The sequence below is a fragment of the Gopherus flavomarginatus genome, chromosome 17 (assembly GCF_025201925.1).
Source record: "Gopherus flavomarginatus isolate rGopFla2 chromosome 17, rGopFla2.mat.asm, whole genome shotgun sequence".
In the NCBI taxonomy this organism is placed as follows: Eukaryota; Metazoa; Chordata; order Testudines; family Testudinidae; genus Gopherus; species Gopherus flavomarginatus.
Window position 1 is genome coordinate 20,400,946 of NC_066633.1, and position 26,835 is coordinate 20,427,780.

The 26,835-nt window shown below is 56.3% G+C and overlaps 1 protein-coding gene across 3 annotated transcripts in view; it reads right to left on the reverse strand.

The window, feature by feature from the left end:
• Positions 1–826: 826 nt before the first annotated feature.
• The window catches only part of ABCA2 (ATP binding cassette subfamily A member 2), a 146,545-nt gene continuing 120,536 nt past the window's right edge, over positions 827–26,835 (reverse strand). For all 3 annotated transcript variants that reach the window (XM_050926284.1, XM_050926283.1, XM_050926282.1), the window contains 16 exons: positions 26,735–26,795; positions 26,002–26,176; positions 24,351–24,466; positions 22,979–23,126; positions 22,474–22,597; positions 19,973–20,105; positions 18,388–18,505; positions 17,669–17,847; positions 17,041–17,182; positions 15,669–15,803; positions 14,598–14,701; positions 14,049–14,141; positions 12,810–12,912; positions 11,609–11,746; positions 3,003–3,209; positions 827–2,303 (listed from right to left, as the gene is read on the reverse strand). In XM_050926284.1, coding sequence (XP_050782241.1) covers positions 2,268–2,303; positions 3,003–3,209; positions 11,609–11,746; positions 12,810–12,912; positions 14,049–14,141; positions 14,598–14,701; positions 15,669–15,803; positions 17,041–17,182; positions 17,669–17,847; positions 18,388–18,505; positions 19,973–20,105; positions 22,474–22,597; positions 22,979–23,126; positions 24,351–24,466; positions 26,002–26,176; positions 26,735–26,795 — 2,012 coding nt within the window. In that variant the 3' untranslated portion in view covers positions 827–2,267. The remainder of the gene's footprint in view (positions 2,304–3,002; positions 3,210–11,608; positions 11,747–12,809; positions 12,913–14,048; positions 14,142–14,597; positions 14,702–15,668; positions 15,804–17,040; positions 17,183–17,668; positions 17,848–18,387; positions 18,506–19,972; positions 20,106–22,473; positions 22,598–22,978; positions 23,127–24,350; positions 24,467–26,001; positions 26,177–26,734; positions 26,796–26,835) is intronic.

Consider the following 26,835-nt stretch of genomic DNA (forward strand, 5'->3'; position numbering starts at 1 on the left):
AATCAGCTGCTGTGTAGGCTCCCAGGGTGAGGCCGGCTGGCCACGGCAGCTCAAGCAAGAAAAACCTGCAGGCAGGCCCATCAGGGTGTGACAGGGTTAATGGCGGCAGAGTGAGGGTTGCTGGGATCCAGAGCCCAGATGGGGCAGGGGCCACTCCATGGCCAGGAAACAAAGCAGCATGTGCCTGGCCTCAAACGGAACCATACCAGGCTGGATGGCCCCTGAGGGAAAAGCCGGGGGCAGGATTTGCTTACGCTCCAATGCTTGAGGGGGTCCTTCACAGCCCTTGGCCCACCTGGATCCCTGGCATCCCTCGGGAGCCATCTCCCCTTGGCGAGATCACATCCAGTCTCCCTTCTATGCTGCCAGGCAGGACCACAGCTCTGTGGAGAAGATGGACCTTTGGCCCAGGGATTCAGGAGGCCTCCAGCCCAGATACACCTCCTGTCCCGATCATGCTGCCCTGGTGCCTCTCATGGCAAGACGCTTCGGGGAATGAACAGTCTCCTGTCCCAGGCTCCCGTCCACCCCCCTGTGCCGCTGGGGGCAGCTGAGTGTTCTGGCTGGGAACACAAGGCCGTGTCAGGTTGGCACGGGGATGCCCCAGTTGATGAGGAAGGCAGTTCAGCCGCCTGCATGCGCTCCACTGGATCCCGTGCATGGGAGGGCTGGCCTGCTCCAGCGGGCAGGGGGTGTTGGACAATATCGTCCCCCCAGTGGCCATACCCCACTGGACTAGAAACCCCAACGCGGCTACATGAAGGTGTTTCCAGGGTTACCCCTTCAACCTCAACTGGCTCCCTAGAGGTGACAGGCCTCTCCTGCCTCCATCTTCTCAACCACAAATGATTCCAGGATTTTTTTTCCTCCCTAGTTTAAAATAAGGGGAGAGGAGGGGGAATCAGGCCAGAGTATGCAATGCCCTGTGAGTCTACTCTGCCCTGGCTGCTCTCTGTGCCCTGCTCTGGGGACAGGTCATGCGAGAACGCCCCCTCTCCCCCCCAGCCAGAACAGGGGCTGAGTTAGCCTGGGGCGGGGAGCTGGCCATCTGAGAGTGGCTGGCATGCTGGTTGCATTCTATAGCAAAGGGGAGGGCTGGAGAAAAACTCAAGCTGGCCTTGTGGCAGGATGGCTCCCCACTGGTGCAGAAAGCAGGTCTGAGGTCCTGCCACCTCCGGGTAGGGGTAGCAGATTTACTGGGTAGGTTGTGCGGGACTCTCCTGCGGGCTGGAGCTCTTGAGGATGGGCTGGTGGTGAAAGCAGCTTGATGCGTGGCTCCTGCCTGCCCCCGCAGCCCCAGCCCTGCGGCTGGAACGCAGCCTCACCCTCAGGCAGCCAGGGCCTGGGAGCTGAGTGCAGGCTCAGGAGGAGCCGTACACAGACGCATTGCCAAGTGGGAGCAGCCTTCAAAGCACTGGGATTGCTCAGCTGTGGCTGGGAGTCGCTTGCGGTGTCCCTCGGCATCCAGGTGGGAGACAGCCCATCTCGGGCAGCAAGGAAAGCCCTCCCCCTCGGCCCTGCTCCAAGCCCGCATTTCACGGCAGCTGGCCCATGTTTAAAAAACCCACACGAGTCAGATACCCGAGGGAAGCAAAGCCCAGCTCCCCCCCGGCAGGCCGGTGTCGCGGCAATGAGCCGTCTGTCATATCATTAAAAAAATAAATCTTCCCTCTCTGAGGCTGTGCCACCCACTCCTGCCTCTGGGGGCGGCACTAGATAACTGCGTGGAATCCGCCCCGGACCCCGGAGACGCAGCCTTTGCAGGGCAGGGGAAGCACACCACCAGTCCCGGCCACGCTCCGCAGGGTGTGGCTCCTCTCGTGTCCCTCCGGAAAGGATCAAAGGAAGCGGTGTCCGCACACAGTCTGCTCTGTACATTTAGTCCTTCCTTCTTCACCACCTTCCTGCAACCCCCCAGGCAACCCGCCCTTCTCCACTCTGCCACTGCAGGCAACCCCTCAGCTGCTGCAGGCCAGGGTGAGGGTCGCTGTGGGCCCGGCTGGCGGGGAGAAACCTCCACTGTCCATCCAGGCCAGTGCTCTGCCCTCAGGTCTCTCTGGGCCTTGCTTGGCAGCTCCATGTCAGCTTCTGGTTCGGGCTGCAGGATCCAGGCGGCTACCAGCCTTGCCGGCAGCGGGTGCAGATGGCCACCCATCTCACTAACGCTGGATGACTGCCGCTCAATGGAGGGCGGGGAGGGGCGGGGGCACTCGGGCAAGGGGGAGTCAGCGGCTCCTAGGCTGGAGAGTTCGCTCCCCCCCGGCTCCTCAGCAGAGAGTGTCCGTGTTGAAGGAGAGCTGAGCCTGCAGAGAGAAGAGCGGTGGGGGGGGAGTGTCACATGACAGCAGGGGGTCTCAGTGGTTCTGATCTGTGCAGGGTCTGCAACCCCCCCAGGCCCTGCTGGTGAAAGCGATATGCCCCCACCCACCCAGCAGGGCATGGGGCTCTGGAAGTATTGCTCTGGTTTCACTGAGACCCAGCTGGCATCCTGGAGAGCTTCTGAGACCATCCCCACTTGGCCCAATGGGCTGCGAAGGCCCAGAGGAGAAGCCAGACAGGAGAGCTCAGGGGCTGGGGAATGGGCCTCTCCCTGAGAGCTCCAGGCAGGGCACAAGGGGCATCACCCCTTCCCAGGGAGTGGGACTGAGACAGCAGAGGCTGCCTGAGCAGATTCCTGCACCCCGAGGGCTGGGTTCTGACCCTGATACCGCCGGGACAGCCCCTCGGCTGCAGAGGAGTTTTGGCAGGTTCTGTCTGGTGCAACGGGCAGCAGTCTGGCCCAAACTTTGCTCTGAGATTGGCTGGCAAAATCCACTTTGGGGTCTTGCTTCTTCCTTATTCCCCAGAGGAGGGCAGGGACTCCCCATCATGCCTGAGAGCTCAGCGTTCGCCCTTCCTGCCCTGCACAGGCACATGGAGGAGAGGGCCGTGCTTTGCCCTAGGAAAGCTCTGCTGGATGTCTGGGGACAGGGGAGCTGCAGAGGTTCGAGGGCCCCCCTCACCCTCTCCTCCTCAAAGCTGATCAAGCCCTCGTCATCTGTCTCCAGGTCCTCGGGCTCCTCCACCACCAGGGCCCGCAGCTCGGTGGGGGCGGCGCGGGGCTGCAGCAGGCTCAGGATGTGCTCCAGTGGGGACTGGATCGAGCAGTTGGGGCTGGTCTCCTGCTGCTCCAGGTTGTCGCTTTGCTTCTTGGCAAAATTCACAAACACCTGGAAGAGCGAAGGTGAAAGCGCCGCTCTCTAGACGGGGCTCAGGAGATCCCATGACCCATTCAGCAAAGGGGGGTGGTTTTCCGTCCCACCCTCCAGCCTGTGTGCACACCCTGTAGGGCTGGAGTCAATCACCTGGGGGCTCTGCACTAAGACCCCCAGCTCCAGTGGAGATCAGCCCCAGCACTGGGGCTAGCTAAGGCCCTCTCCATGCCAGAGCCTTGGGAGGCTTCACGTAGCAGCGGCCACATGCACCCGACACGCTCACAGACCGCAGTGCAGCTGGGGCCCAGGGCCATGGAAGGGCCCACCAGGGCAAAATGCCCATTGGAGGCTGGTGCTGGACAACAAACAGGCAGGGCTCTGATCCCCACTAAATCCAGCTGTAGCTAGCACATTCCTGCACTTACAATGGGTGGCCCCAGAAAAGACGGTTACTCACCTTTGTAACTGTTGTTCTTCGAGATGTGTTGCTCATATCCATTCCAGTTAGGGTTAGGTGTGTGCGCGCCGCATGCACGTTCGTCGGAAGATTTTTACCCTAGCAACACTCGGCGGGTCGGCTGGGCACCCCCTGGAGTGGAGCCGCTATGGCACCGGATATATACCCCTGCCGACCCAGCCACCCCTCAGTTCCTTCTTGCCGGCTACTCTGACAGTGGGGAAGGAGGGCAGGTGTGGAATGGATATGAGCAACACAATCTCGAAGAACAACAGTTACAAAGGTGAGTAACCGTCTTTTCTTCTTCGAGTGATTACTCATATCCATTCTAGTTAGGTGATTCCCAAGCCTTACCTAGGCGGTGGGGTTGGAGTGAAATGTGGCAGAATGTAAAAACTGCTGAGCCAGAGGCTGCAGCATCTCTTGACTGTTGAACCAGAGCATAATGTGAAGCAAAGGTGTGGACCGAGGACCATGGAGCTGCGCGACAGATCTCGTGGGTAGGTATACGAGCCAGCAAGGCGGCAGATGAAGCCTGAGCCCTGGTAGAAGGCACGGTGATGTGGCTTGGGGAAATATGAGCCAAATCATAACAAGTGTGGGTGCACATCATCACCCAAGATAAGATCCTCAGAGGAAATGGGTAGGCCTATCCTTTGGTCTGCTACCGCAACAGAGAGTTGGGGGTTTTTACGAAATGGTTTTGTCCGCTCAATATAAAATGTGAAGGCTCTACGGACGTCCAGGGAGTGCAATTGTTGCCCCCATTGTGTTGAGTGTGGTTAACATGAAAGGCCGAAACCACCTTAGGGAGGAAAGCCGGGTGTGGTCGTAACTGCACCTTGTCTTTGTGGAACATAGTGTACGGCGGAACCACCGTAAGAGCCCTGAGCTCGGAGACTCGTCTGGCTGATGTAATGGCTACGAGGAAAGCTGTCTTCCAAGACAGGTATAGCAGCGAGCAGGTCGCTAACGGCTCAAACGGGGGAGACATAAGTCTGGTTGAAACCAGGTTGAGGTCCCAGGTTGGGGCTGGGCGGCGTACTTATAGACTCATAGACTCTAGGACTGGAAGGGACCTCGAGAGGTCATCGAGTCCAGTCCCCTGCCCTCATGGCAGGACCAAATACTGTCTAGACCATCCCTGATAGACATTTATCTAACCTACTCTTAAATATCTCCAGAGATGGAGATTCCACAACTTCCCTAGGCAATCTATTCCAGTGTTTAACTACCCTGACAGTTAGGAACTTTTTCCTAATGTCCAACCTAAATCTCCCTTGCTGCAGTTTAAGCCCATTGCTTCTTGTTCTATCATTGGAGGCTAAGGTGAACAAGTTTTCTCCCTCCTCCTGATGACACCCTTTTAGATACCTGAAAACTGCTATCATGTCCCCTCTCAGTCTTCTCTTTTCCAAACTAAACAAACCCAATTCCTTCAGCCTTCCTTCATAGGTCATGTTCTCAAGACCTTTAATCATTCTCGTTGCTCTTCTCTGGACCCTCTCCAATTTCTCCATATCTTTCTTGAAATGCGGTGCCCAGAACTGGACACAATACTCCAATTGAGGCCTAACCAGCGCAGAGTAAAGCGGAAGAATGACTTCTCGTGTCTTGTTTACAACACACCTGTTAATGCATCCCAGAATCACGTTTGCTTTTTTTGCAACAGTATCACACTGTTGACTCATATTAAGCTTGTGGTCCACTACGACCCATAGATCTCTTTCTGCCATACTCCTTCCTAGACAGTCTCTTCCCATTCTGTATGTGTGAAACTGATTGTTCCTTCCTAAGTGGAGCACTTTGCATTTATCTTTATTGAACTTCATCCTGTTTACCTCAGACCATTTCTCCAACTTGTCCAGATCATTTTGAATTTTGACCCTGTCCTCCAAAGCAGTTGCAATCCCTCCCAGTTTGGTATCGTCCGCAAACTTAATAAGCGTACTTTCTATGCCAACATCTAAATCGTTGATGAAGATATTGAACAGAACCGGTCCCAAAACAGAACCCTGCGGAACCCCACTTGTTATACCTTTCCAGCAGGATTGGGAGCCATTAACAACTACTCTCTGAGTACGGTTATCCAGCCAGTTATGCACCCACCTTATAGTAGCCCCATCTAAATTGTACTTTGCTAGCTTATCTATAAGAATATCATGCGAGACTGTATCAAATGCCTTACTGAAGTCTAGATATATCACATCCACCGCTTCTCCCTTATCCACAAGGCTCGTTATCCTATCAAAGAATGTTATCAGATTAGTTTGACACGATTTGTTCTTTACAAATCCATGCTGGCTATTCCCTATCACCTTACCACCTTCCAAGTGTTTGCAGATGATTTCTTTGATTACCTGCTCCATTATCTTCCCTGGCACAGAAGTTAAACTAACTGGTCTGTAGTTTCCTGGGTTGTTTTTATTTCCCTTTTTATAGATGGGCACTATATTTGCCCCCTTCCAGTCTTCTGGAATCTCCCCCGTCTCCCATGATTTCCCAAAGATAATAGCTAGAGGCTCAGATACCTCTTCTATTAACTCCTTGAGTATTCTAGGATGCATTCATCAGGCCCTGGTGACTTGCAGGCATCTAACTTTTCTAAGTGATTTTTTACTTGCTCTTTCCTTATTTTCTCTTCTAAATCTACCCTCTTCCCGTAAGCATTCACTATACTAGACATTCCTTCAGACTTCTCAGTGAAGACCGAAACAAAGAAGTCATTAAGCATCTCTGCCATTTCCAAGTCTCCCGTTACTGTTACCCCCTCCTCATTGAGCAGTGGGCCTACCCTGTCCTTAGTCTTCCTCTTGCTTCTAATGTATTGATAAAAAGTCTTCTTGTTTCCTTTTATTCCCATAGCTAGTTTGAGTTCATTTTGTGCCTTTGCTTTTCTAATCTTGCCTCTGCATTCCTGTGTTATTTGCCTATATTCATCCTTCGTGATCTGACCTAGTTTCCATTTTTTATATGACGCCTTTTTATTTTGTAGGTCACGCAAGATCTCAAGGGTAAGCCAAGGTGGTCTTTTGCCACATTTTCTATCTTTCCTAACCATCGGAATAACTTGCTTTTGGGCCCTTAATAGCGTCCCTTTGAAAAACTGCCAACTTTCCTCAGTTGTTTTTCCCCTCAGTCTTAATTCCCATGGGACCTTGCCTATCAGCTCTCTGAGCTTACCAAAATCCGCCTTCCTGAAATCCATTGTCTCTATTCTGCTGTACTTATACTTGAGGGTATAAGTGCGCCAAGCCCTTGAGGAACCTCAAAACCATAGAGTGTGAGAACACGGAACGTCCACTTTAGCCTGGGTGGAAGGTAGAGATGGCTGCCAAGTGTACCCTCAGCGATGACACCGCTAGGCCCTGCTGTTGTAGGCCAGGGGTAGTCCAAAATAGAGGGGATGGAGACCTCAGTAGGAGTAAGATCAAGTGTTTCGCACCTGTAGGAGAAACGCTTCTACTCGGCTAAGTACATTGACCAGGTAGAAGGCTTCCTGCTATCCTGGTTTAGCCACGCAGCAGCCACACCGTGAGGTGAAGAGACTGCAGGTCTGGGTGGCGAAGCCTTCCGTGGTCCTGAGTTATGAGGTCTGGGAGGAGTGGCAGGGTAATTGGGTTGGCTATCGACAGGTCGAGCAACGTAGTGTATCAGTGCTGCCTGGATGATCATAATGATGCGTGCTCTGCCCCTGCGGAGTTTCAGGAGGACCCTATGAATCAGCAGGAACGGTGGGAAGGCATAAAGGAGTTGGCCCTTCCACGGCATCAGGAAAGCATCTGAGATCAATCCCAGGGAGAGACCTTGGAAGGAGCAGAACATCTGGCATGTCCTGTTCTCGCTGTAAGCGAACAGGTCTATGTGGGGAAAAAATCCCCACTTCTGGAAAACAGAATGTATTACATCGGGGCAGATCGACCACTCGTGAGACAGGAAAGACCTGCTGAGTCAATGCGCCAAGGTGTTCCGAACGCCTGGGAGAAAGGATGCTACCAGATTTATCGAGTGGGCTATGCAAAAGTCCCAGAGATGGATGGCCTCCTGACAAAAGGGGGAGGACCATGTCCCTCCCTGGTTGTTTATGCAGCACGTGGCCGTTGTGTTGGCTGTAAACACTGAGACACCATGGCCTCGCAGCTGCTGCTGGAACCCCTGGCACACCAGGCAGACTGCTCTCATTTTTGGACATTTATGTGGAATGCCAGCTCCTGAGAAGACCAAAGGCCTTAAGCTCGAAGGTGACCGAGGTGAGCACCCCAGCTGAGAGATGACGCGTCCGTCGTCAGGGACATTGAGGGCTGGGGCGGATGGAACGGCATCCCTGCCCACTCCAGGGAGGGAGTTAGCCACCATTCTAGGGAGCCTAGGGTGCTCGAGGGAATGGTGACTATCATGACCATTGCGTCCCTGTCCGGGCGATATACCGGGTTGAGTCAAACTTGGAGAGGACAGAGGCGGAGCCTGGCGTGTTTGGTTACAAACTTGCAGGCAGCCATGGGACCCAGGAGATCGAGACAAGTGCGAACCGAGGTCATTGGGAAAGTCTGCAGACCTTGGATGATTGTTGCCATCGCCTGAAACCGCAGCTGTGGTAAGCAGGCTCCGGCTAGATCGGAGTCCAGGATAGCTCCTATGAAGTCTAACCTCTGCGTGGGAACCAGAGTGGATTTTTCTATAATGATCATCAGGCCTAGACGTGTGAATAGCTCCTTGACGATGCCCACATGCTGAGTGATTTGTGTCTCGGAGTCTCCTCGGATAAGCCAATTGTCCAGATATGGAAAAATGCATATCCGACGTTGGAGGAGGTAGGCGGCGACTACGGCCATACATTTGGTCAATACCAGTGGGGCTGCAGAAAGGCCAAACAGCAGGACTGTAAACTGGAAGTACTGACGGTTGGCTAGAAAGCGGAGGTATCTCCTGTGCGGAGGGAAGATGGCAATGTGAAAGTATGTGTCCTTGACATCGAGGGCGGCATACCAGTCTCCAGGATCCAAGGACGGGATAATGGTTCCCAGGGATACCATGCGGAACTTCAACCTTATCATAAACTGGTTGGGTCCTTGCAGGTCTAGGATAGGTCTGAGACTTCCGTTCAACTTGGGGATTAGGGAATAATTGGAGTAAATAACGGTCCATCGGCGTCTGCACCTCTTGTAAGAGGAATTGCTTGTGAGAGGGGTCCCTGAAGAGGGACAGGGTAGGAACAAATTGGAGGTGGTACCCATACTCCAGCATGCGTAGGACCCAGCGATCTGAAGTTAACTGGGACCCTGCCAGGAGGAAGTAGGAGTGGGATCCCAGCCTGTAACTGGTACGCCGCCCTTGGGTGCACCTTCGGAAGTTCGTCTTTGGTCCCGGTGGTGGTTGCGAGGGACCTTGATCTTGGCCCTCTTGGGGTCCTGATGGTCGTCTGCGACCACCTGGGCCGCGCCGCCTGCCAAAGTCCTGTCTCTGGCTAGGCACAGAGTACGGCGGTGTGGCTGGAGACGGAAAGGCCTGCGTTTGGTCACTGGTGTATGCACGCCGAGAGAGCGCATTAGGACCCCGTTGTCCTTCAGGCTTTGCAGCCTGGGGCAGTCTTTGCCGCGAAGAGGCCTTTACCATCAAATGGTAAGTCCTGAATGGTATACTGCAGCTCCAGCGGGAGGTTTGAAACCTGAAGCCATGAGATGTGCCTCATGGCAACACCCGAGGCCAGAGTCCTGGCCGCTGAGTCTGCTGCATCCAACGAGGCCTGGAGGGAAGTTCTGGCCACCTTTTTCTCTCCCTCCAAGAGGGCAGCGAACTCTTGGCGGAAGTCTTGAGGGATAAGCTCCATAAACTTATCCACCGCCACCCAGGTGTTATATTTATAGCGGCTAAGCAAGGCTTGTTGATTTGCCACCCAGAGCTGTAAGGCCCCTGCAGAGTACACCTGGCGGCTGAGTAGGTTCATTCGTCTAGCATCCTTTGATTTCGGGGCTGGCGCCTGCTGGCCATGCCGTTCCCTCTCCTTAACGGACTGAACGACTAGTGAGCAGGAAGGAGGACGGAAATACAAGTAGTTATACCCTTTAGAGGGCACCATATATTTATGCTCGACTCCCCTGGCCGCAGAAGGGATAGAGGCTGGGGACTGCCATATAGTACCGGCATTCGTCTGGATGGTCCGAATAAATGGGTAGGGCCCCTCTAGCGGGGCATCCGGCGATAGAATGTCCACTACCAGGTCCTCTACCTCCGGGACCTCCTCCACCTGGAGGTCCATATTGAGTGCTACCCTCCTTAGGAGGTCCTGATGGGCTCTCATGTTGTTGGTGGGCACATCAGAATCGCGGTCCTGAGCATAAGAGCTGTCCGCGTGGGATGACACTGATGCGTGTCTGGATGGCCATGGAGGTGCTGAAAAGCCATGGGAGGAGTCTCTGTCTCTATCGGACCTTGCCCAACTCGGCACTGGGGACCGGTGCCAGGAGGCGTACCGGTACCTGGACCGAGATCCGGACCTGCGGCCAGAGCGGTACCAGGAGGTCGACCGAGATCTCGAGGCTCGAGGTCGGGAGCGGCTACAGGAGTCACGGTGCCTGTAGCGGTGCTGGGAGCTGGAACGGTGCCGAGAGTAGCGGGTCGGCGAAGGGGATACCGACCGGTGCGGCGAGTGTGACCAGTACCGAGGAGGAGAACAGCACCGGGACTGCAAGTGGTGTCGGGAGCGAGAGTGCCGACAAGACCTGGAGCATCTGCGGGACCGTGATCATGAACGGTGCCACTTGGCAATGAGATCCCTCGCCGTCGGGAATGTCTCCGGCGTGGAGGGAGCAGTAAGCTCAACCACAGCGCGTACCGGGGAGCTGTCACGCACCGGATTCAACGGCCCTCGTGGGACCGGGATCGACGGTGCTGAAGTCGTTGGTGCCTCGGCAGGTGTCGGTCCCGGGCGATCCGACTTAGACGAGCTCTCAGGCTGCGGTGCAGTTGGCACGGAAGCAGCAGGAGCAGGGAGCTCAACCACGGCGCGTGCCGTGGAGCCGTCAGGCACTGGATTAGGCAGCCCCGTGGGACCGGAATCGACGGTGCCGACATCATCGGAGCCTCTGCAGGTGTCGGTCCCGGGCGATCTGACTTAGATGAGCTCTCTGGCTGAGGTGCAGTTGGCACAGAAGCAGGAGGAGTCTTAGGCTTTCTCGAGCTCGGAGAGAGGGAGTGGTGCCAAGTGGACGTTGGTGCCGGCGACGGCCGGTGCCGAGAGGCCTTGGCAGTACCGGTGTGGTCCGGTGCTGAGGTGGCGCTTCTGTCTGCCTAGTGACCAGCACTCGGTGCCGAAGGCGGAGGGGTAAGTGAAAGTCCTGCTCCTTTTTGTTCTCAGCTTAAAAGCCTTGCAAATGGGGCACTTAGCTGTCAAGTGCGATTCCCCGAGACTTCAAACAGGAGTCGTGCGGATCTCCTGTCGGCATCGGCTTGTGGCAGGCCGAGTCCGGTTTGAAACCCGGTGAGCTGGGCATGGGCTCCGGCACCGGGTGCGGGGAAGGGGCTACTCCCTGAACCCCGTTAACTATTACTAAACTAACTATGCTAGTATATATATATATATATGTATGTAAAAGGATTATAACTATATAACTATATACACGATAATGAACGAGAACTACGAGTAGCTAGGGAAGTGGAGGTCAGCTAAGCTGCGCTCCACTGTTCCAACGACCGACACGGGCGGTAAGAAGGAACTGAAGGGTGGCTGGGTCGGCAGGGGTATATATCCGGCACAATAGCGGCGCCACCGAGTGTTGCTAGGGTAAAAATCTTCCAACGAACGTGCACGCAGTGCGCACATATCTAACCCTAACTGGAATGGATATGAGCAAGCACTCGAAGAACAGGCTGCAACTGTGCTGCACTAATAGCCTTTCCCTAGAACCCCCGCCCAGACAGGGCATGTGCCGGCCCTGACCGGATTGCCCCTGGGACTCACGTTATCAAGCGTGGTCTGGCTGACGGAGTAATCCTCGATGCCCAGCACGTCCACCACCTGCTCCATCTTGCTGAAGACCTGGGCCAGCGAGATCTGCTCAGACTTGAGCTGGTACTGCACCTTGGTGTGGTGTCGCTCCTGTGGGAGTGGGACAGGCGTCAGGCTTGCCCCCAAGGGGGCAGGACGAGGCACTGGCCAGCTTCCCCATCTGCCCCCGGACCCTGACCCCTCCAGTCCCTCTGTGAAGCGACAGCAGGGGTCCCCCATGTGAGGCCCAGCACTGCCCCACGGCTCCTGCTAGTGGCAAGAGACATTCCCAGTGTTCAGAGGGCTGAGGGGGAAACCTACACAAATGCTTAGAAGCCCCTGATGTCCCCCTTCCTGCTGTATTTACCCCAGGGCTTGGCAGGCAGGCACCCAGCAGTAGCTCCTCGCCCTCCCTGGCCAGTCTCTCTCTGTTCCTCTTGGACTGGGCCACATGTTTTGTGGTGACCCACTGGCCGTGGGTCTGATTGCTGGGCAGGAGTCTGCGGGGAAGATAAAGGCGCGACTGCCTGCTCACTGGAGGAGCAGCTGGGGATGTGGTGGAAAGGGGTAACTCCACCCTGCCCCTCTTTGAGCTGGGACAGTTTGGGCTCAGGGACAGTGGGGGTGGGGGGCTGTGTGCTGCGTCCCATCTCTGACCCTCGCTGATACCAGGCCCCTCCGTAAAGCACCAGATGGTGCAATGCTTGTGTCTTGTGGTGAAAGCACAAGACCCCTGGCTAGTCCTGTCTGTCACCAGGCATAATGTGCAACCCCTTCTGCTGTGCCAGTCCTCATCTTTCCACCCGGGCAGTGAGGATAATGCCGCCAGCTGACTCCCCAGGGGCTGAATTCATTGACGTGCGGTGGGATCCAGCCACGGATGCGGGGAGGACGAGGAAGGGTCATTATGATGACACCCTGGCCCTGCTGCTGCCCCTACTGCTGAGCACCGAGGCTCCCATCTGGCCTCATTGCACACGCTGCAAGTCCAGAGACGTGGTGTCGGGTAAGGGCCAGGCTCCGGGAGCCCAGATAACATTCAGCCTTGCCCTTCAAGTCTGGGGCAGGAGGGAGAGGGGAAGCCGCACAGGAAGCCAGGGACTGCTGGGGCTCCAGCCAGGCCATCTTCTGGACCCTGATCCAGGGAGGGAGCACTGCGGGGGGTGGTGCTCACCTTGAGGATGGCCTCGGGGAAGTTCCTGTTGAAGAACCGCACCACCTCCTTGACGCTGAGGCTGGACTTGGTCCGCACCGTGATCATGTAGCCATCTCCAAACCTGGGCAGGGCCAAAGATGCCATGTGAATCCACATCCCGAGAGACCCAGCTACAGTCCAAGCCCCTGCCCTGCACAGCCGGGGAGAAGCGTTTGCCCCGAGGAAGTTGTCCCTGCAACTCCTTGACCAGCAAGCTATAGCCAGGGTGTCAATCAGCCTGGCCTTCCTCCCTGGGAGCCAACCATGCTGCCCCTGCATCAACACGGGCTTGGGAGCAAGAACCAGGGCGCTGCGTGTGGCAGCAAGTTGGCAGATTGTAACCCCTGGGCCGCATGGGACCAGGGAAGGAGAATTCCAGCCTCTGGCTATACTGCTCAGCCCACTCCTGCCAGCTCACATCCCCACGTCTTTGCCCACCCAGCTGCACTCACGTGCCTGTCACCCACAAGGAGAGGGGGAGCCTTCCTCATGCCAGGGACTGCCGTACTGGGTCAGACCAAAGGACCATCTAGCCCAGTATCTGTCTACTGACAGTGGCCAATGCCAGGTGCCCCAGAGGGAGTGGACCTAACGGGCAATGATCAAGTGATCTCTCTCCTGCCATCCATCTCCATCTTCTTACAGAACGTGCCAGCCGGGGAGGTGCTGGTACGGAGCAGGCCAGAAATCCCAAGGCTACGGAAACATTGTTCTCCTTAACCTCTGAGATGAGGACAAGAAGCAATGGGCTTAAATTGCAGCAAGGGCAGTTAAGGTTGGACATTAGGAAAAACGTCCTAACTGCCAGGGTGGTTAAGCACTGGAATAAACTGCCTAGGGAGGTTGTAAAATCTCTGTCATGGGAGGTGTTTAAGAGCAGGCTGGACAAATACCTGTCAGGGATCGTCTAGTTATTACGTAGTTCTGTCAGGAGTGCAGGAGACTGATTAGACGAGCTCTCGAGGTCCCTTCCAGTCCTACCATTCTATGATTTATAATTTACAGTGACACCGGCCATGGACGCTGTGCCATGACTACCCCACCCTGATACCACGGCAGCACTTCCCAGCCTCCTCCCTGGGGGGAAGAGACTCTGCCCCAGGGCATGGGGGCCAAGCAGGTAATCTCCTCGCAGGCCTCTCTACAGATGGATGGGGCTGTCCCCAGGGGCATGGGGACCAGGCAGGTGCTCTCCCTGCAGGGGCAGGAATCTCTTACCTGTTTTTCAGGTGCTGGATGCTGCCGAGGCACTTGAGTCGCCCGTTCACCATGATGGCCAGCCTGGTGCAGAGCGCCTCGCACTCCTCCATGCTGCGGGAGAGGAGGCCGGAGATGAGCAGGGACAGCCCGGCCCAGTTGTGCTGGGCTCAGGTTCCTGCTCTTTGGGTTCACGCATCCCAGGGGCCAAGCCACTTGTATGGCCTGCACAAGAGTCAGGAGGTGCCCGGGGGGTGCCGCATGGCAGGGCCCAGGGGTGCTATCGGTCCAGAATGGGACACCTCAGATGTGAATGGGACCTGGGCTCTTTTGGGGCCCTGATGGCTTCCCTGCCATGGTGGCTGTGCTGCAGGGTTGTGGGGTAGGGAACCGTGTCTTCTCATTGGGCACTGGTGCCCCTTCACTTCCCCCACTGCATGCATCCAGCTAGGCTGGGCTGCTCTGCTCCATGGAGAGCTCTCCTGTGCTGGTTCCCACATGGTGGGCTGGGGTGGGGTGGATTGGAGGGGGCTGTCACATCTCAGGCCAGCTGCCCGAGGCCTCACTAACCTGTGGGATGTCAGCACAACAGAGCGGCCTGTTTTGATGATGTCCAGGATGAGGTTCCACAGGAAGCGCCGGGCCTTGGGGTCCATGCCCGTCGTCGGCTCGTCCTTCCAGAAGGGAGAGAGGCTGAGGTCACCCACCCTGGCCTCCTGCACTGGGCCCAGCCTTTTCCCCTCCCTTCCCCCTCGCACTGGCACCTTTCCTCACCCTTTATTCATTAGGATCATGTATCACAGGGGTTCTCAACCTCTCTCTTTCCAAGTTCTCCCACACATGCCATAAAAATTCCATGGTCCCCCTCTGCCACCATCACTGGTTCTCTGCACATAAAAGCCAGGGCTGGCATTAGGGGGTAGCAAGCAGAGCAACTGCCTGGGGCCTTAGGCCACAGCTCCCCACCAAAGTACATTGCTCAGGCTTTGACTTCAGCCCACGGTGGTGGGGCTCAGGCTCGGGCTTCAACCCCACGCAGCAGGGCTTCAGCTTTCTCCCCGGGCCCCAGCTGGCCCTGCTCGGTGACCTCCCCGAAACCTGGCTGAGAACCACTGATGGATCAGGTGTATTATGGTAGCACCCAGGAGCTCCAGTCATGGAGCAGGATCACACTTTCCTAGCCATTGTCTCCCCCTCCTGCTCCCATCTCCATGGCTGCCCCTCAGCCCTGCTGCACACGGCTCCTGTCTGCTCCCCATTCCAGCCTCGTGCTGGAATTGGGGCATGTGGTGCAGACCCACCTCGGAGTCAGGGCACCCCCATTCCAGCTCACTCCTCAGCACCGGCCTAGACCCGGGGGCAGGGGGGCTGCAGGGGGAGCAAGGGCGCAGGAGAGCCCCCCTCTCAGCCAGGGGGTTGGTAGGGATGGCTGGATCCCATGGCTGGGCCCAGCTAGCTGCCCTCCAGCATTATCTCAGCCCCAGGCACCTCCCATCCCAATGGCGCGTCTGCCCCTTGAGCAGAAGCCAGACAGACACGAATGGGAGAGCAGAGCCCGCTCCTGGGCTCACCCAGATGCCCCGGGCACAGAGCCGAGCCACTTCCCTTTCCCCGGCCCGGGCCTGGCGCCAGGCTGCTCACCAGGAAGATGAAGGCAGGGAAGCCAATCAGGGCGATGGCTGTGGACAGCTTCCTCTTGTTGCCCCCGCTGTAGGTGCTGGCTGGCTTGTCAGCGTATTTGGTGAGCTCCAGCTTCTTCATCGCCCACTTCACCACCTGGAGGGGGGCTCAGGGTGAGGGGGCTGTGGTTACTGGGCGCTGCTGGTGACAGCCTGGCTCCTGCGAGGGCCTATCTACCATGGCAATGGGCCCTGGCCACAGTGCAACCAGGGACCAAGGTGCTCCTGGCTACAGGGCGAGGGGACGCGCGGGCACGGAGCTCCCTGCCTCGTGACCCTGCCTGCCCGAGGAGGTTTCGGGAGTTCAAGGGGACATGCTGGACACGCTAGGCCCCAAATCTCAACACTATTAGAATCAGCTGACGTGGACCATCCTCCATATTCGCACTGGCCCCTCCTTCCAAGCCCAAAAGCCATCCTGCAGAGAAACTCAGAGCCATCACTCCAGGGAGCCCCCAACCCCTCGTACAAAGTGAGGCTGCTGGCACTCCCCGGGCTGGCCCTCCAGCACCGGCCAGCCGAGTGGGCATTGCCCAGGCTGGGCTCTCGTAGAACCACACATCTGGGGTGTGCATGCATGGGGGGTGGTGCATGCGCGTTCCATGTGCACCTGGGTCTGTGTGCGTCTGCCCGTGGGGGTGGGCGTGTTGCCAGCTAGGTTGTAAGAAGCCGTGCTGCTCACTCAGGAGAGGTTTTTATCCCAGGGTGGTGGACAGGAGCTGATGGAGGCTTTGGTCTCCCCATAGCAGCTCAGTGGCAAGAGAGGGATAAATTGGCCTCTGGCCTGTCCACTACCTGTTGAATTAAGCCCTGGTACTTGGCAGCCATGACCCATGCCACTGGCAGACAGCCAGCACTGGCACTGAGAGCCCTTAGGAAGTAGCAGTGGTGCAGTGCCAGGGACTGTGGCTCCCCCAGGGTGACATGAAACGGCATTTCCAGAGCCAGTGGCACCAGAACCTCAGCAACATCAAGACAGAGCCTCTCAGACCTGTGTCCAGGGGCTGTTGCAGCTGGGCCCCCTGTACCCAGCCCAGCATTGCCCTTCTTGGGCTGGGAGAAGGGGGCAACAGGACCTGGCCTATGGCAGGGAGAGATCCTGCTGGTCGAGCAGCAGCCCTGGCTAAGCATGGGGGTGTCACTGCAGCCCAGGGCGCGATCACAGATCAAAGGGAAGAGGAAAGCTCTGACCTGCTAGTGCCCAGGATGTCCTGCTCTGGGAGGGACTGGGAAGTTGGCCTTGTGTGATGACTTCTGTTTCCTCCTCCTGAGGGCAGAAGCCCGGCCCAAATGGTTTCACTCTGCAAAGCCCCAGGGGCTCCCCAAAGCCTTACCCTCTCCTCGTCCTTCCAGGGGATGCCACGCAGCCGAGTGTAGAGCTCCAGGTGCTCCTGCGCCGTGAGCTCGTCGAACAGCGCGTCAAACTGCGGGCAGTAGCCCAGGCTCTGCTGCACCTGAAGGAGTTCCTTCAGGATGCTACGGAGAGAGGCAGGATGATGCAGTGGTTAGGGCACTAGCTCAGCACTTGGGAGATCTGGGTTCAAGTCCCTGCTCCCCCAGAGACTTCCTGTGTGACTTTGGGGAAGTTCCTTCCCTGCTCTGTGCCTCAGTTTCTGCATCAGTAAAATGCAGCTGGTTGGGGTGGTTGACACGTGAGCAGAGCAGGCTACGTCTGTGATCATTTTCTAGAGCTTTGCTACTGGACTGCCTCCTGCTTTGGAAAAACCAAATCCATGGGCAGCCTGCGTTCCCCCACAGCAACACCACAGGCCCAGGTCACTGGAAGTTCCAGGAGGGATGGATTTGCTCCAGTGCAACTGGATCCAAGGGCCCCTCCCAGGGCTGGCTAGACACTCCCCCGTAAGGCCCACCCACAGGCTGAGCTCCAGCCCCTTCCAGGAGTGGGTGGCGCGCCCATCACACAGCGTACGCCGCACCTGACCGCGCCCTGTCTGCGGGTACCTGTGCCCATTGACAAAGGCCTCCCCTCCGGTGGTGCTCTCGTCCCCAGTCAGCATCTTGAAAGTGGTGGTCTTCCCCGCCCCATTGACGCCCAGCAGCCCGAAGCACTCCCCAGGCCGCACGCCCACGCACAGACGGTCCACGGCCAGGATGCGCCCAATCTTGCGGGATTTGTACACCTGACCCAACAGGAACAAAGGGGCAGCTCACTGCCATGTCTAGGATCCCCAGCCGCGGAGGGCTTTGAACCCTGCAAGGCAAGGGGCTGGGCTCGCAACACACCGATGCTGCCCATGCCAAAGGTGGGCAGAGGGCAAACGCGCCAGTCCCCCCAGCAAACAGCTGCACTCTGGAGGAGCTGGAGACCTTCCCCAGGCTCCAAACCCGACCCCCACAATGGTCACATGCATGCAGGTGCCATTCTCCTCTAGTTCTGGGGCATAGTGCCCCTCTCCCACCTGTGCTGGCTGGGGGATCTCCCGCCTGCCTGCCCCATGCTCACAGGGTAGGATCACACACAGAGGTTGATGTCTCTGAGCTAACACAGCCAAACCTCTTAGCTGAGGCAGCACAGGCTCCTGGCTTCAGCTCCAGAGGGCCTGGGATCAGTGACCCACAAAGGGGCATGGGGCCAGGTCTGTGTCCCAGTGAGAGGGTGGAGAGGTTCTGTCCTGTCCCAGGCTGAAGGGGGCCATTGGCGAGGATGGAGCTGCCCCTACCTTGGTGAGATTCTCAATCTTGAGCATGTCATTGTCGGCATCGCCGCGCAGGACCCGGTGCCGTTCGTTGGCCACATCGATGTCGTCCTCAATGGGCTTGTTGGAGACGGGAAGCCGCCTGCGGGAGGGGGAGATAGTGTGGGATGGGTCGGGGGGGCTGTGCTGCGTGGCCAGATAGGCCACAAGGTTTGTGATCCCTTCCTCCTCCCAACAGAGGGGACTTGGGATTTCCACAAGGCAGCATGGCCCAGTGAATTGAGCACAAGGCCAGGGCCCAGGAACTCCTGATTTCTGACCCCGCCTCTGTTCCAGCTTATTAGATGATGCTATCCGGTCACCACGCTGCGCTGTGCCTCGGTTTCCCCACTGAAAAATGGGGCTAGTACTCCCCACCTCACAAGGGATTGTCCGGATTCAGAGGACTGGGGATTAATGGCCCCTCTGGCAGTTTTATCTGCACAGGAGTAACCCAGTTTGGAACAAATCTGTCCCTCTGGACCCAGGCTGAGCCATAAACTGCTCCTAGTCCCTGCCTGGATGGGCAGGGGGTTACTAAGCAATGGTGGGATAGGTGGCCTCCTGTGACGAACTGGGAATGTTCTTAATGTTTTCTCTGAATACTGTGTTGGTGCCTCAGTGTCCCCATGGCAGTTCTTAAGTATCTGGCAGAGCAAGGGCCAGTGCACCTAAATGCCTGGCACTCTGTCTCCTAGCAACTGATGGCCTGGGCCCCTCCTCTGCAAAGGTGCCAGCTGAAGGTGTTGGAGACAAAAAGATCAGGTGACCTCCTGGCCCGGGAAAGGGGCTGAGCAGAGAGGAGGGGCTGGAAGGGGTGGTTAGTCTGGAGCTGGCTAAGGGCAGACGTGGGGGTCTGGCTCACTAAACCCCAGAATGGACCCAGCTGAGGGGTCCGGTTCGCTGTATCTACAAGCTCTGTTTTAGACCCTGTTCCTGTCATCAAATAAACCTCTGTTTTACTGGCTGGCTGAGTCACGTCTGACTGCAAAGTGGGGGTGCAAGACCCTATGGCTTCCCCAGGACCCCACTGAGGCGGGCTCGCTGTGGGAAGCGCATGGAGGGGCAAAGGATGCTAAATGCTCCAAGGAAAAACCCAAAAGGTGAAAACGTGTAAGCTTCTTGCCCTAAACAAGTCTGCTCCAAGGGAAAGAAGGCTCCCCAAAGTCCTGACTGGCTTGGTGGGGAGCAGTTCCAGAGCATCGCCCGGTGACTCCGTGACACCTCCCATCTGTGCTCTCTAGGGGCAGAGAGGCCACGACAGACTCCTCTCAGCCCTGCTTTGCAGACCCAGCAACTAGGCTAATATGCTCTGCTTCTGAACCGGGGGGGGGGGGGGGAACCAAGAGGTGGGTTTCCTTATCTGAACCCCAGGGAGGCCCAGAACCTGTCCCTAGTCACAGACTGGGATCATTTCATAGCCCCTGGCTTTCCAGGGGGTGCCATCTTGTTCTGTGACTATGTGCCCTGATCCAGCCTAGCATCATGACCATCACATCCGACAGTCAGGGAGAACGCAAAGGACCCTGTGCGCAGAGCCTCTCATTGCCCTCCTGACCCTACCACTCACTGTGGTTTCCGGAAGAAGTTATATTGGCACATGATGGTGATGAAGAAACCTACGAAGCCTTCAATTGTCATGGCGACCAGGCCCCGGGTCACAATGTCCCACTCAAAGGGCGATTTCATTTTATCAAACTGCCCTGGGGGGAGCAAACAAAAAATTAACAAGGGATAAGATCAGACCAAGGTAAGAGCACAGGACTTACCGCACTACACCTGAGCCACGCACCCATCTAGTATGGCAGCCTGTCCCCGGCAGCAACCAGTACAAATGCTTCAGAGGAAGGCACAACCCCCCAGCATATGCACTGTACTGGAGAGATGGGGGATTCCTTCCTGATCAACATTTGCCCTGAAGCATGAGGATTGAGAGCACCGGTATTTTTTTCCCAAGATATCAATACAAGAGATTAACAAAGAGACAAGTCTTCTTAAACAAAGTAACCCTGGTAAACAGAGGAGCCCTCCTAACAATGGATAAGGAAGGAAATATTCACAGACAAAATCACTGGTGACTATACTGCTGAAATTTCCCTGTAGAAGGCCATTACAAATGCCTGCAATGATCTCAAACAACATTGGTCGGCTCTGAGGCCCCAATCCTGCCAACACATACACACATGCTTACCTGTGCACACCGAGTGGCTCCAGCGACATTAATGGACCAACTCACAGGGAGTAAAGTTACGCATATGGGTAAACACTTGAAGGGTCAGGGCTTTAGATCTTAAGCTCTTGGTCTGTGTATGGAGGATGCTGAGCAAAACGGGCCTCTGATACATTATAATTAAATGCTACAGCGAGAAGCCTACTTCTTAGTATGCTGTCCAGAACTAAGTTCACGGAAAATCAGGGAGCAATGAAAGCCAACATTTTCAGAATGCTGCCTGATACAAATGCAGGGCTGCAGACTCTCTGTTAGGAACAGACATTTGTCCAGTAGGTGGAAGATAAGCAAAGGGAGAAGGAGTGTTTAACTAACCAAATTACGTTACTGGAGTAGGACTGTGAAATGGAAACATATTTTCTTTCTACTGAACATGTGGTTTCGCTTCAATTTTGCTTCACTTCTGGGATAGATGCCACACAGTATTTTGGGTGATTTGTTGTCATCACTGCTAGATCTAGACAGAACAATGCCTTTCCATCCGGACATCCTTCACCAGCAAAGCTGTCTTGCAACATTACAATATCAACTACGTGGAAAATGCAAATGATAAGTACTTGGTTTTTTAAAGGATTTCTCAGCACCTTCTGGAGCAGACTCTAAGATGCCAGCAGCTCTGGAAGTAAATATGAAAGCTGTTTGGAAAGAGGTTTCCAGGGCCAAGTCCAAGAGACCCCAGTCAGATTGTGAGCTCCTTGGGGCAGGGACTGTTTTCTGATCTACGGCTGCACAGCACCTAATACAATTGGGTCCTGGTCCTTGACCATGGTGCCCAGGTACCACGGTAATACAAATAATAAATGACAGGAGAGAAAAAGGTCTGTACGAGTGGGTAGAGCTTCCCCAGAATGACTGGCAGAAAGTCCAGTGATCACTAATAATAGAGACCACATCTCTGATGCACTCAGTGGAACCTGGACAAAGCTTAAGTTGGGAAATTTAGGCTAGTTTCCTCTGGGCTACGTGATGCTAACAGTGAGCGAGATGGTCTGTACAGATACAGCCCTTGTGATTACACTGTGGTAGTGGCCAGGCGCCCTGGTCATGCCCCATGGATTGTGCTAGGTGCTGCACAAACACAGAACAATAAGAGGTGTGGCAAGGCACTGCTTTTCTCTCACCAGCCTTAGCGTTTCTCCCCTCTGGCGATGGCGGCCCGGGGTAATCAGTCCCGCTCAGGTAGGGTTTGCCTTCTCCCTTGGGTGCTCCCTTGGTTGAGTCTCCACGATAGACCTGAAGGTAAGCCTAAGGGCTGCTCCTTCCCCACTCAAAAAGGGAAATAGTCCTATAGACCCTGCCCATACCTTTTCCTGCCTCCTCGCTGGGACAGGGTGTCATCCTGTTGTTTGTCCTAGGGTGTCAGTCCCTCCCCTAGCCAGCACTCCGGCTTATCTGCTTCCCAGGTGGGAAGGAACACAGCCTCTTCTCCTGGAGAAGCTATTTCCCAGCTGCTACTGGGCTGGGAACAGCTGGTGCCTCCCTCTCTCTCCTCCCTTTCTCTCACTGGAGAAGGAGGTTTTAAAAGGTCTCAGGCAGCCCTTAACTGGATTCAGGTGTGTCTAATTAACGTGAGGAAACCCCTTCTCAGTTTGTACGAAAAAAGCCTTTAACATTCTAGGGCTAACGTATCTGCCTTCCACTGCCCTCTTGCAGCCGTCCGGCCTGACGTTATCACAGATAGTACCTGCACTCTTACCCCCCCCATAGACTGCATCAGCTCTCACTTCCTCTCTCTACCACGCAAACCTGCCCAGCAGCCACGCTGGGTCCCAAGGACAGCCAGTGGGCAAGGTCAGTGACCTGCTGCCCCTTGCCATGCCGTGCCGGCGCGAGGGCCTTACCGATCTTGGCATAGTATTCATTGATGTACTCATTGTAGGCCATTTCCATCAGCCCATGGCCCAGGTTGTAGTTGGGGAAGATGAGGAAGCAGCTCTTCAGGTAGCTGTTAACGACCTTCAGGTCCTGCCGAGGCGGGAGGAGGAAGAGATGACACACACCCCCCCAGACTGCCTTGTGCCCACCCCGCTAGAAGTGCCCCAGAGACCAAGGCTGCCGCATGCGGAGAGAGGATCTCCTGCACGGCCTCTCTGACTCGGGGTCACACCGCTGGCACACGGTCTACACTATGGCCCACACAGTGAGCGTGGCGACATGCTCGCTCCCTCCCTCCCACACCTGTCACAGGCTCCCTGCTATCCTGGCCATTGGTTTGGCGGCCATGCTGACCTGGAAGATCACAGGGGCTGGCCCACAGCAATTCTAGCAGGGCTGAGGATGGCTGGGCTACACAGGACAGGGAAGGTCCGGCCCTGCCCCTTTTTGGGGACCTACAGGAGCATGTACCTTGTCGTGCTCAAAGAGCTGCAGCAGGAAGGTGGCGACAGTGGCTGTGATGCCAATGAAGAGGTTGATAACGATCAGGAAGACGTATGCTGAGCTGGGCACCTCGAACCAGAAGGATGCTGGGTACATGATGGGGGTGATGGACCAGCTGGTGTAAACAGAATGCCAAGGTGAGTGCATCATACACAGGACTGGGCCCTGGCCCTGCCTGAACCCCCTGGCCTGCCCACCCCATTCATACTAGGCCTAGTGAGTGACAGCCCCAAACTCTGGGATCCTCAGCTCATTGGCTAGAAACACAAGAGGAGCTTTAGCCAATCCTCAGCCAGCTCTTCCCAGAGCAAATTCTGCCCCAGTGAAGGCTTCCCTGAGACAGTCTCCAAATAAAACATATAAGCAACCTCTCCGCCTTGCTCAAGTGACTTCCACCATGGATCTCGAAGCACTTCACAGACACCGATGGAGCCTGCCTTGCACAATGGGCCGCAGACAGGGGACATCCTTACCGAGATCATGGCCCACATCCACAGAAGTAGCTTCCACTTGTGGGCTTCCAGCTCGAGGGGTTGGGCTGGGACTGAGCACTTAGAACTCAGAGCTGCAGGTGCTCATGTCCGGAGGACTGGTCTGCACCGGGATCCCTGCCACTGAGGCAGATGGATACTGGGATGAACTGCACCAGGGCAAGCCCCAATCTACACCAGTGCAGCATGTCTATGCCTTGCACCAGTGGCTGAGACTCCAGCATACACAAGGCGTCAGCATCTCTGGCTGGGCACCCTGAACAAGAGGAACATTTTGGTCCAAGCAATTCGCTCAGGACCCCACACAGCCAGATCTCCTGACACTCAGCCCCAGGCTCTAACCACAAGACCATCCTTCATCTCTGCAAGGAACCAGGGGGTCCTCAGGTTTGAGGGGATGGGGAACAGGAGAAGGCCCAGTCTATGGTAGGATGGGTCAGGGAGTGGCCTCATGGGGTGGCAGCCCAGAGGCTGACCGATGAGTCGGGCTTCAGGATTTATAATTCTACAGTGACTAACACATCTGTCAGAACAGAAGCCCAGAGGGCAGAACCAACCAGCTTCTGCATCATGCAGCATTTTGCTAGAAGATTGCCCCTGACACAGTGCTCCCAGCTCCATTGCTGGCTGTTAGAAACTCCCCATCTAGCTCTGTGTGTGAAGCTAGTGCTGGGCGGGCAGCCCGAGCCACACACTGGCCATTTATCCACAGCACAGGGACAACATGGGCAACAGCAGTCCAACCTTCCCCCGTCGGGCCCCGCTAACGCCCCTCATCGCTGCTCTCCGTTCATTCCCCTCCCAGAGCACGCGTGTCCCCCAAGCGACGGCCAGCCAGGCGGACGTACCCATAGAGCAGGAAGAGCGAGAGGACGGCTGGGAAGTTGGTGGGGGATGTATACGCTGGGAGGTCGAACACGAAGAGGATGATGATGCAGCATGTGGCCGGCACCAGGTAATTCAGCTGGAAAACAAATGCACCAAAGATGAGAGTGAACTGCACTGGGGTGGAGTTCAGGAGGCCGTGAATTCAGAGCCCAGGGAAGCAGGACCAGTGTGGGGACCCAGGCCAGGTCTACACTACAAAGTTTTGATGGCACAGCTATTTTGGTCAGGGGGTAAAAAACCACTGCCCCCCAAGCCGAGATAGCGACACCGGCTAAACCCCAGTGTGCACACAGCTATGCTGATAGACAGGGCTTCTGGCCACTTAGCACTGGGGGAGGTGGTGTTACTATGGTGATAAAAACCTCTCCTCTTAGCAAACCCTGTGTCCACACTAGGGGGCTCTGCTGGTGCAGCCATATTGGCAAAGCATCTGTAGTGCAGACAAAGCCCCAGCTCCCAAACTGGTCTCATCAGGCTCAAAGCCAAATACAAAACCAAGCTCTCAGGCTCTCGGTAAATCACCCCTCCCACCCCACTGCAATAACCTACCCGCCAAGGAAGCTATTTCTCCTACAGGCTGGGTGGGCTGAAAGAGAGCGACGAAGAGATTGGTACGGTGACTTCATTTCCAAAGACCCTGCAGAACCGGGGCCAGAGCAGCTCACACAGAGATCACGAGGAGACTATCCCTGCCCCACCCTCAGGGCACAGTGGGAGACGGCTGCAGGGGAACTGGTCCCATAGCACATTTAACTACAGACACCCCGTGGTCCTGTTCTTCTGAAGGGGCCAAAATGGGCCTACTTCCCGGTGATGTTTTCACGGCTCATTCCAGCCAAACTCCACTTCCATTGCACGTCTCAAAACTCCCCCTCAGAGATATGAAAATGGGCCCAAGGAAGCGCTGAGCACGCGCTGAGCGCCCCCGCACAGTCCGGCAGAGCTGCCCCTACCCCTCACTCCAGGTCTGGGTGGAAAGGCCGAAGGAGGAACTCGCCGTGTTAAAGGACATGGCTTGGAACGGATCTTCCTGCCCGCAGGATGTGAGAGGACATGAGTGCCTCATGCATGGCGCCCATTGCCCCGCCTGTGCTCCCAGTGCGCCCCACAGCCGAACCCCTTCCCCGCCCCCAGCCACCTCACTTCCGCCGGCCTGGCTGCGCACTCCCCAGGGCCGATACCCTAGATGGAGCAAGGGGCAGGATGCAGGCGAACCATCATCGCGGAGACCACAGCAGAGGTGAGGGAACCCAGATGCCACATGACAAGCGATCCCCGTGGATAGGACAAGGTCCTGGCTGGGCGTAAATGAGGCAGTGACCCTCAGCTGATGGGTGAGAAATGCTCTATAGACCCTTCTCCCAGGCTGTCTGCTAACAGGGGGAAGGAAGGAGAAGCTCCGGCACTGGGAGAGCCTGTGTGAAAAGGACCTTCCTGTGGATAGGTCACCCTCCAGGGACCATGAACGCAGGGCTGGACAGAGGCCTCCCTCATGGACATCCTATGTAATCAGCCCCTGCTCAGATAGCCTCCCAGGCAGTCGCCCTGCTCCCAGGCTCCTCGCCATCCCGGTTTGTGTGCGGAGGGCCAACTGCCCTTCTTGGCTCTCACCATGTCCCACACATAGTTGGCCAGCCAGTAGATCACCGGGTCGCAGCCGCTCACGAACTGCAGGTGCTTGGCTTTTGTGGCCTTCTCGGCCACCAGAAACACCACGAAGCTGGCCGGCACAAAGGACATGGCCACAATGATGAAGATGGCGATGACCACGTCCGTGCCTTGCAGGCTACAGCAGAAGAAGAGCGGCAGAAATGGGAACGAGAAGGAGGGAAGCAGAGGGGGACAGGGGTTAGTCCGGGTGGGAGAACTGTGCCCCAAGTTACTCCACATACCACAAGCCACTGCTCACTTCACAGCTGGGTATCCCTGCACGGAAACCAGCCCAAAGGCCGCAACATGTGTGTACATGTGTATGTGTGTGTGTGGGGGGTGTTTTGTGGGGCATGGGTAAGGCTAGTTGTTCATCATGGAAACAGAGACTTTGGCTCAGATCCTTAGAAGTATTCAGACTCCAAACTTCCATGGATTTCATTGGGGATTAGGAGCCTACATCCCTTTGTGGAGTGGGGGCCTGTGTGGCTTAGTTTTTCAGGCTGGCCAGGATCTCTCTCCTCTCAGCCTCTCACAGGGGGTGGCAATGGGCTGGCACAGCTCCTCCCCTCCTGGGCCGGCAACCTTTGCCATAGAAAACTAGTGGGGACCTCCCTCCATTTTCATCCATCACAAAACCCTGCCCCCCCCAACCAGGCATGTGCACACCACCCGCGAGCCAACTGGTACACACAGGTAATCCAGGGAGAGGCTGGCGCTCGTCTTGTTCATCGGATGGTTGGTCACTGTGATGCCTGCAGCAAAACGTGACAGGAAACATAGTGAGAGCCAGTG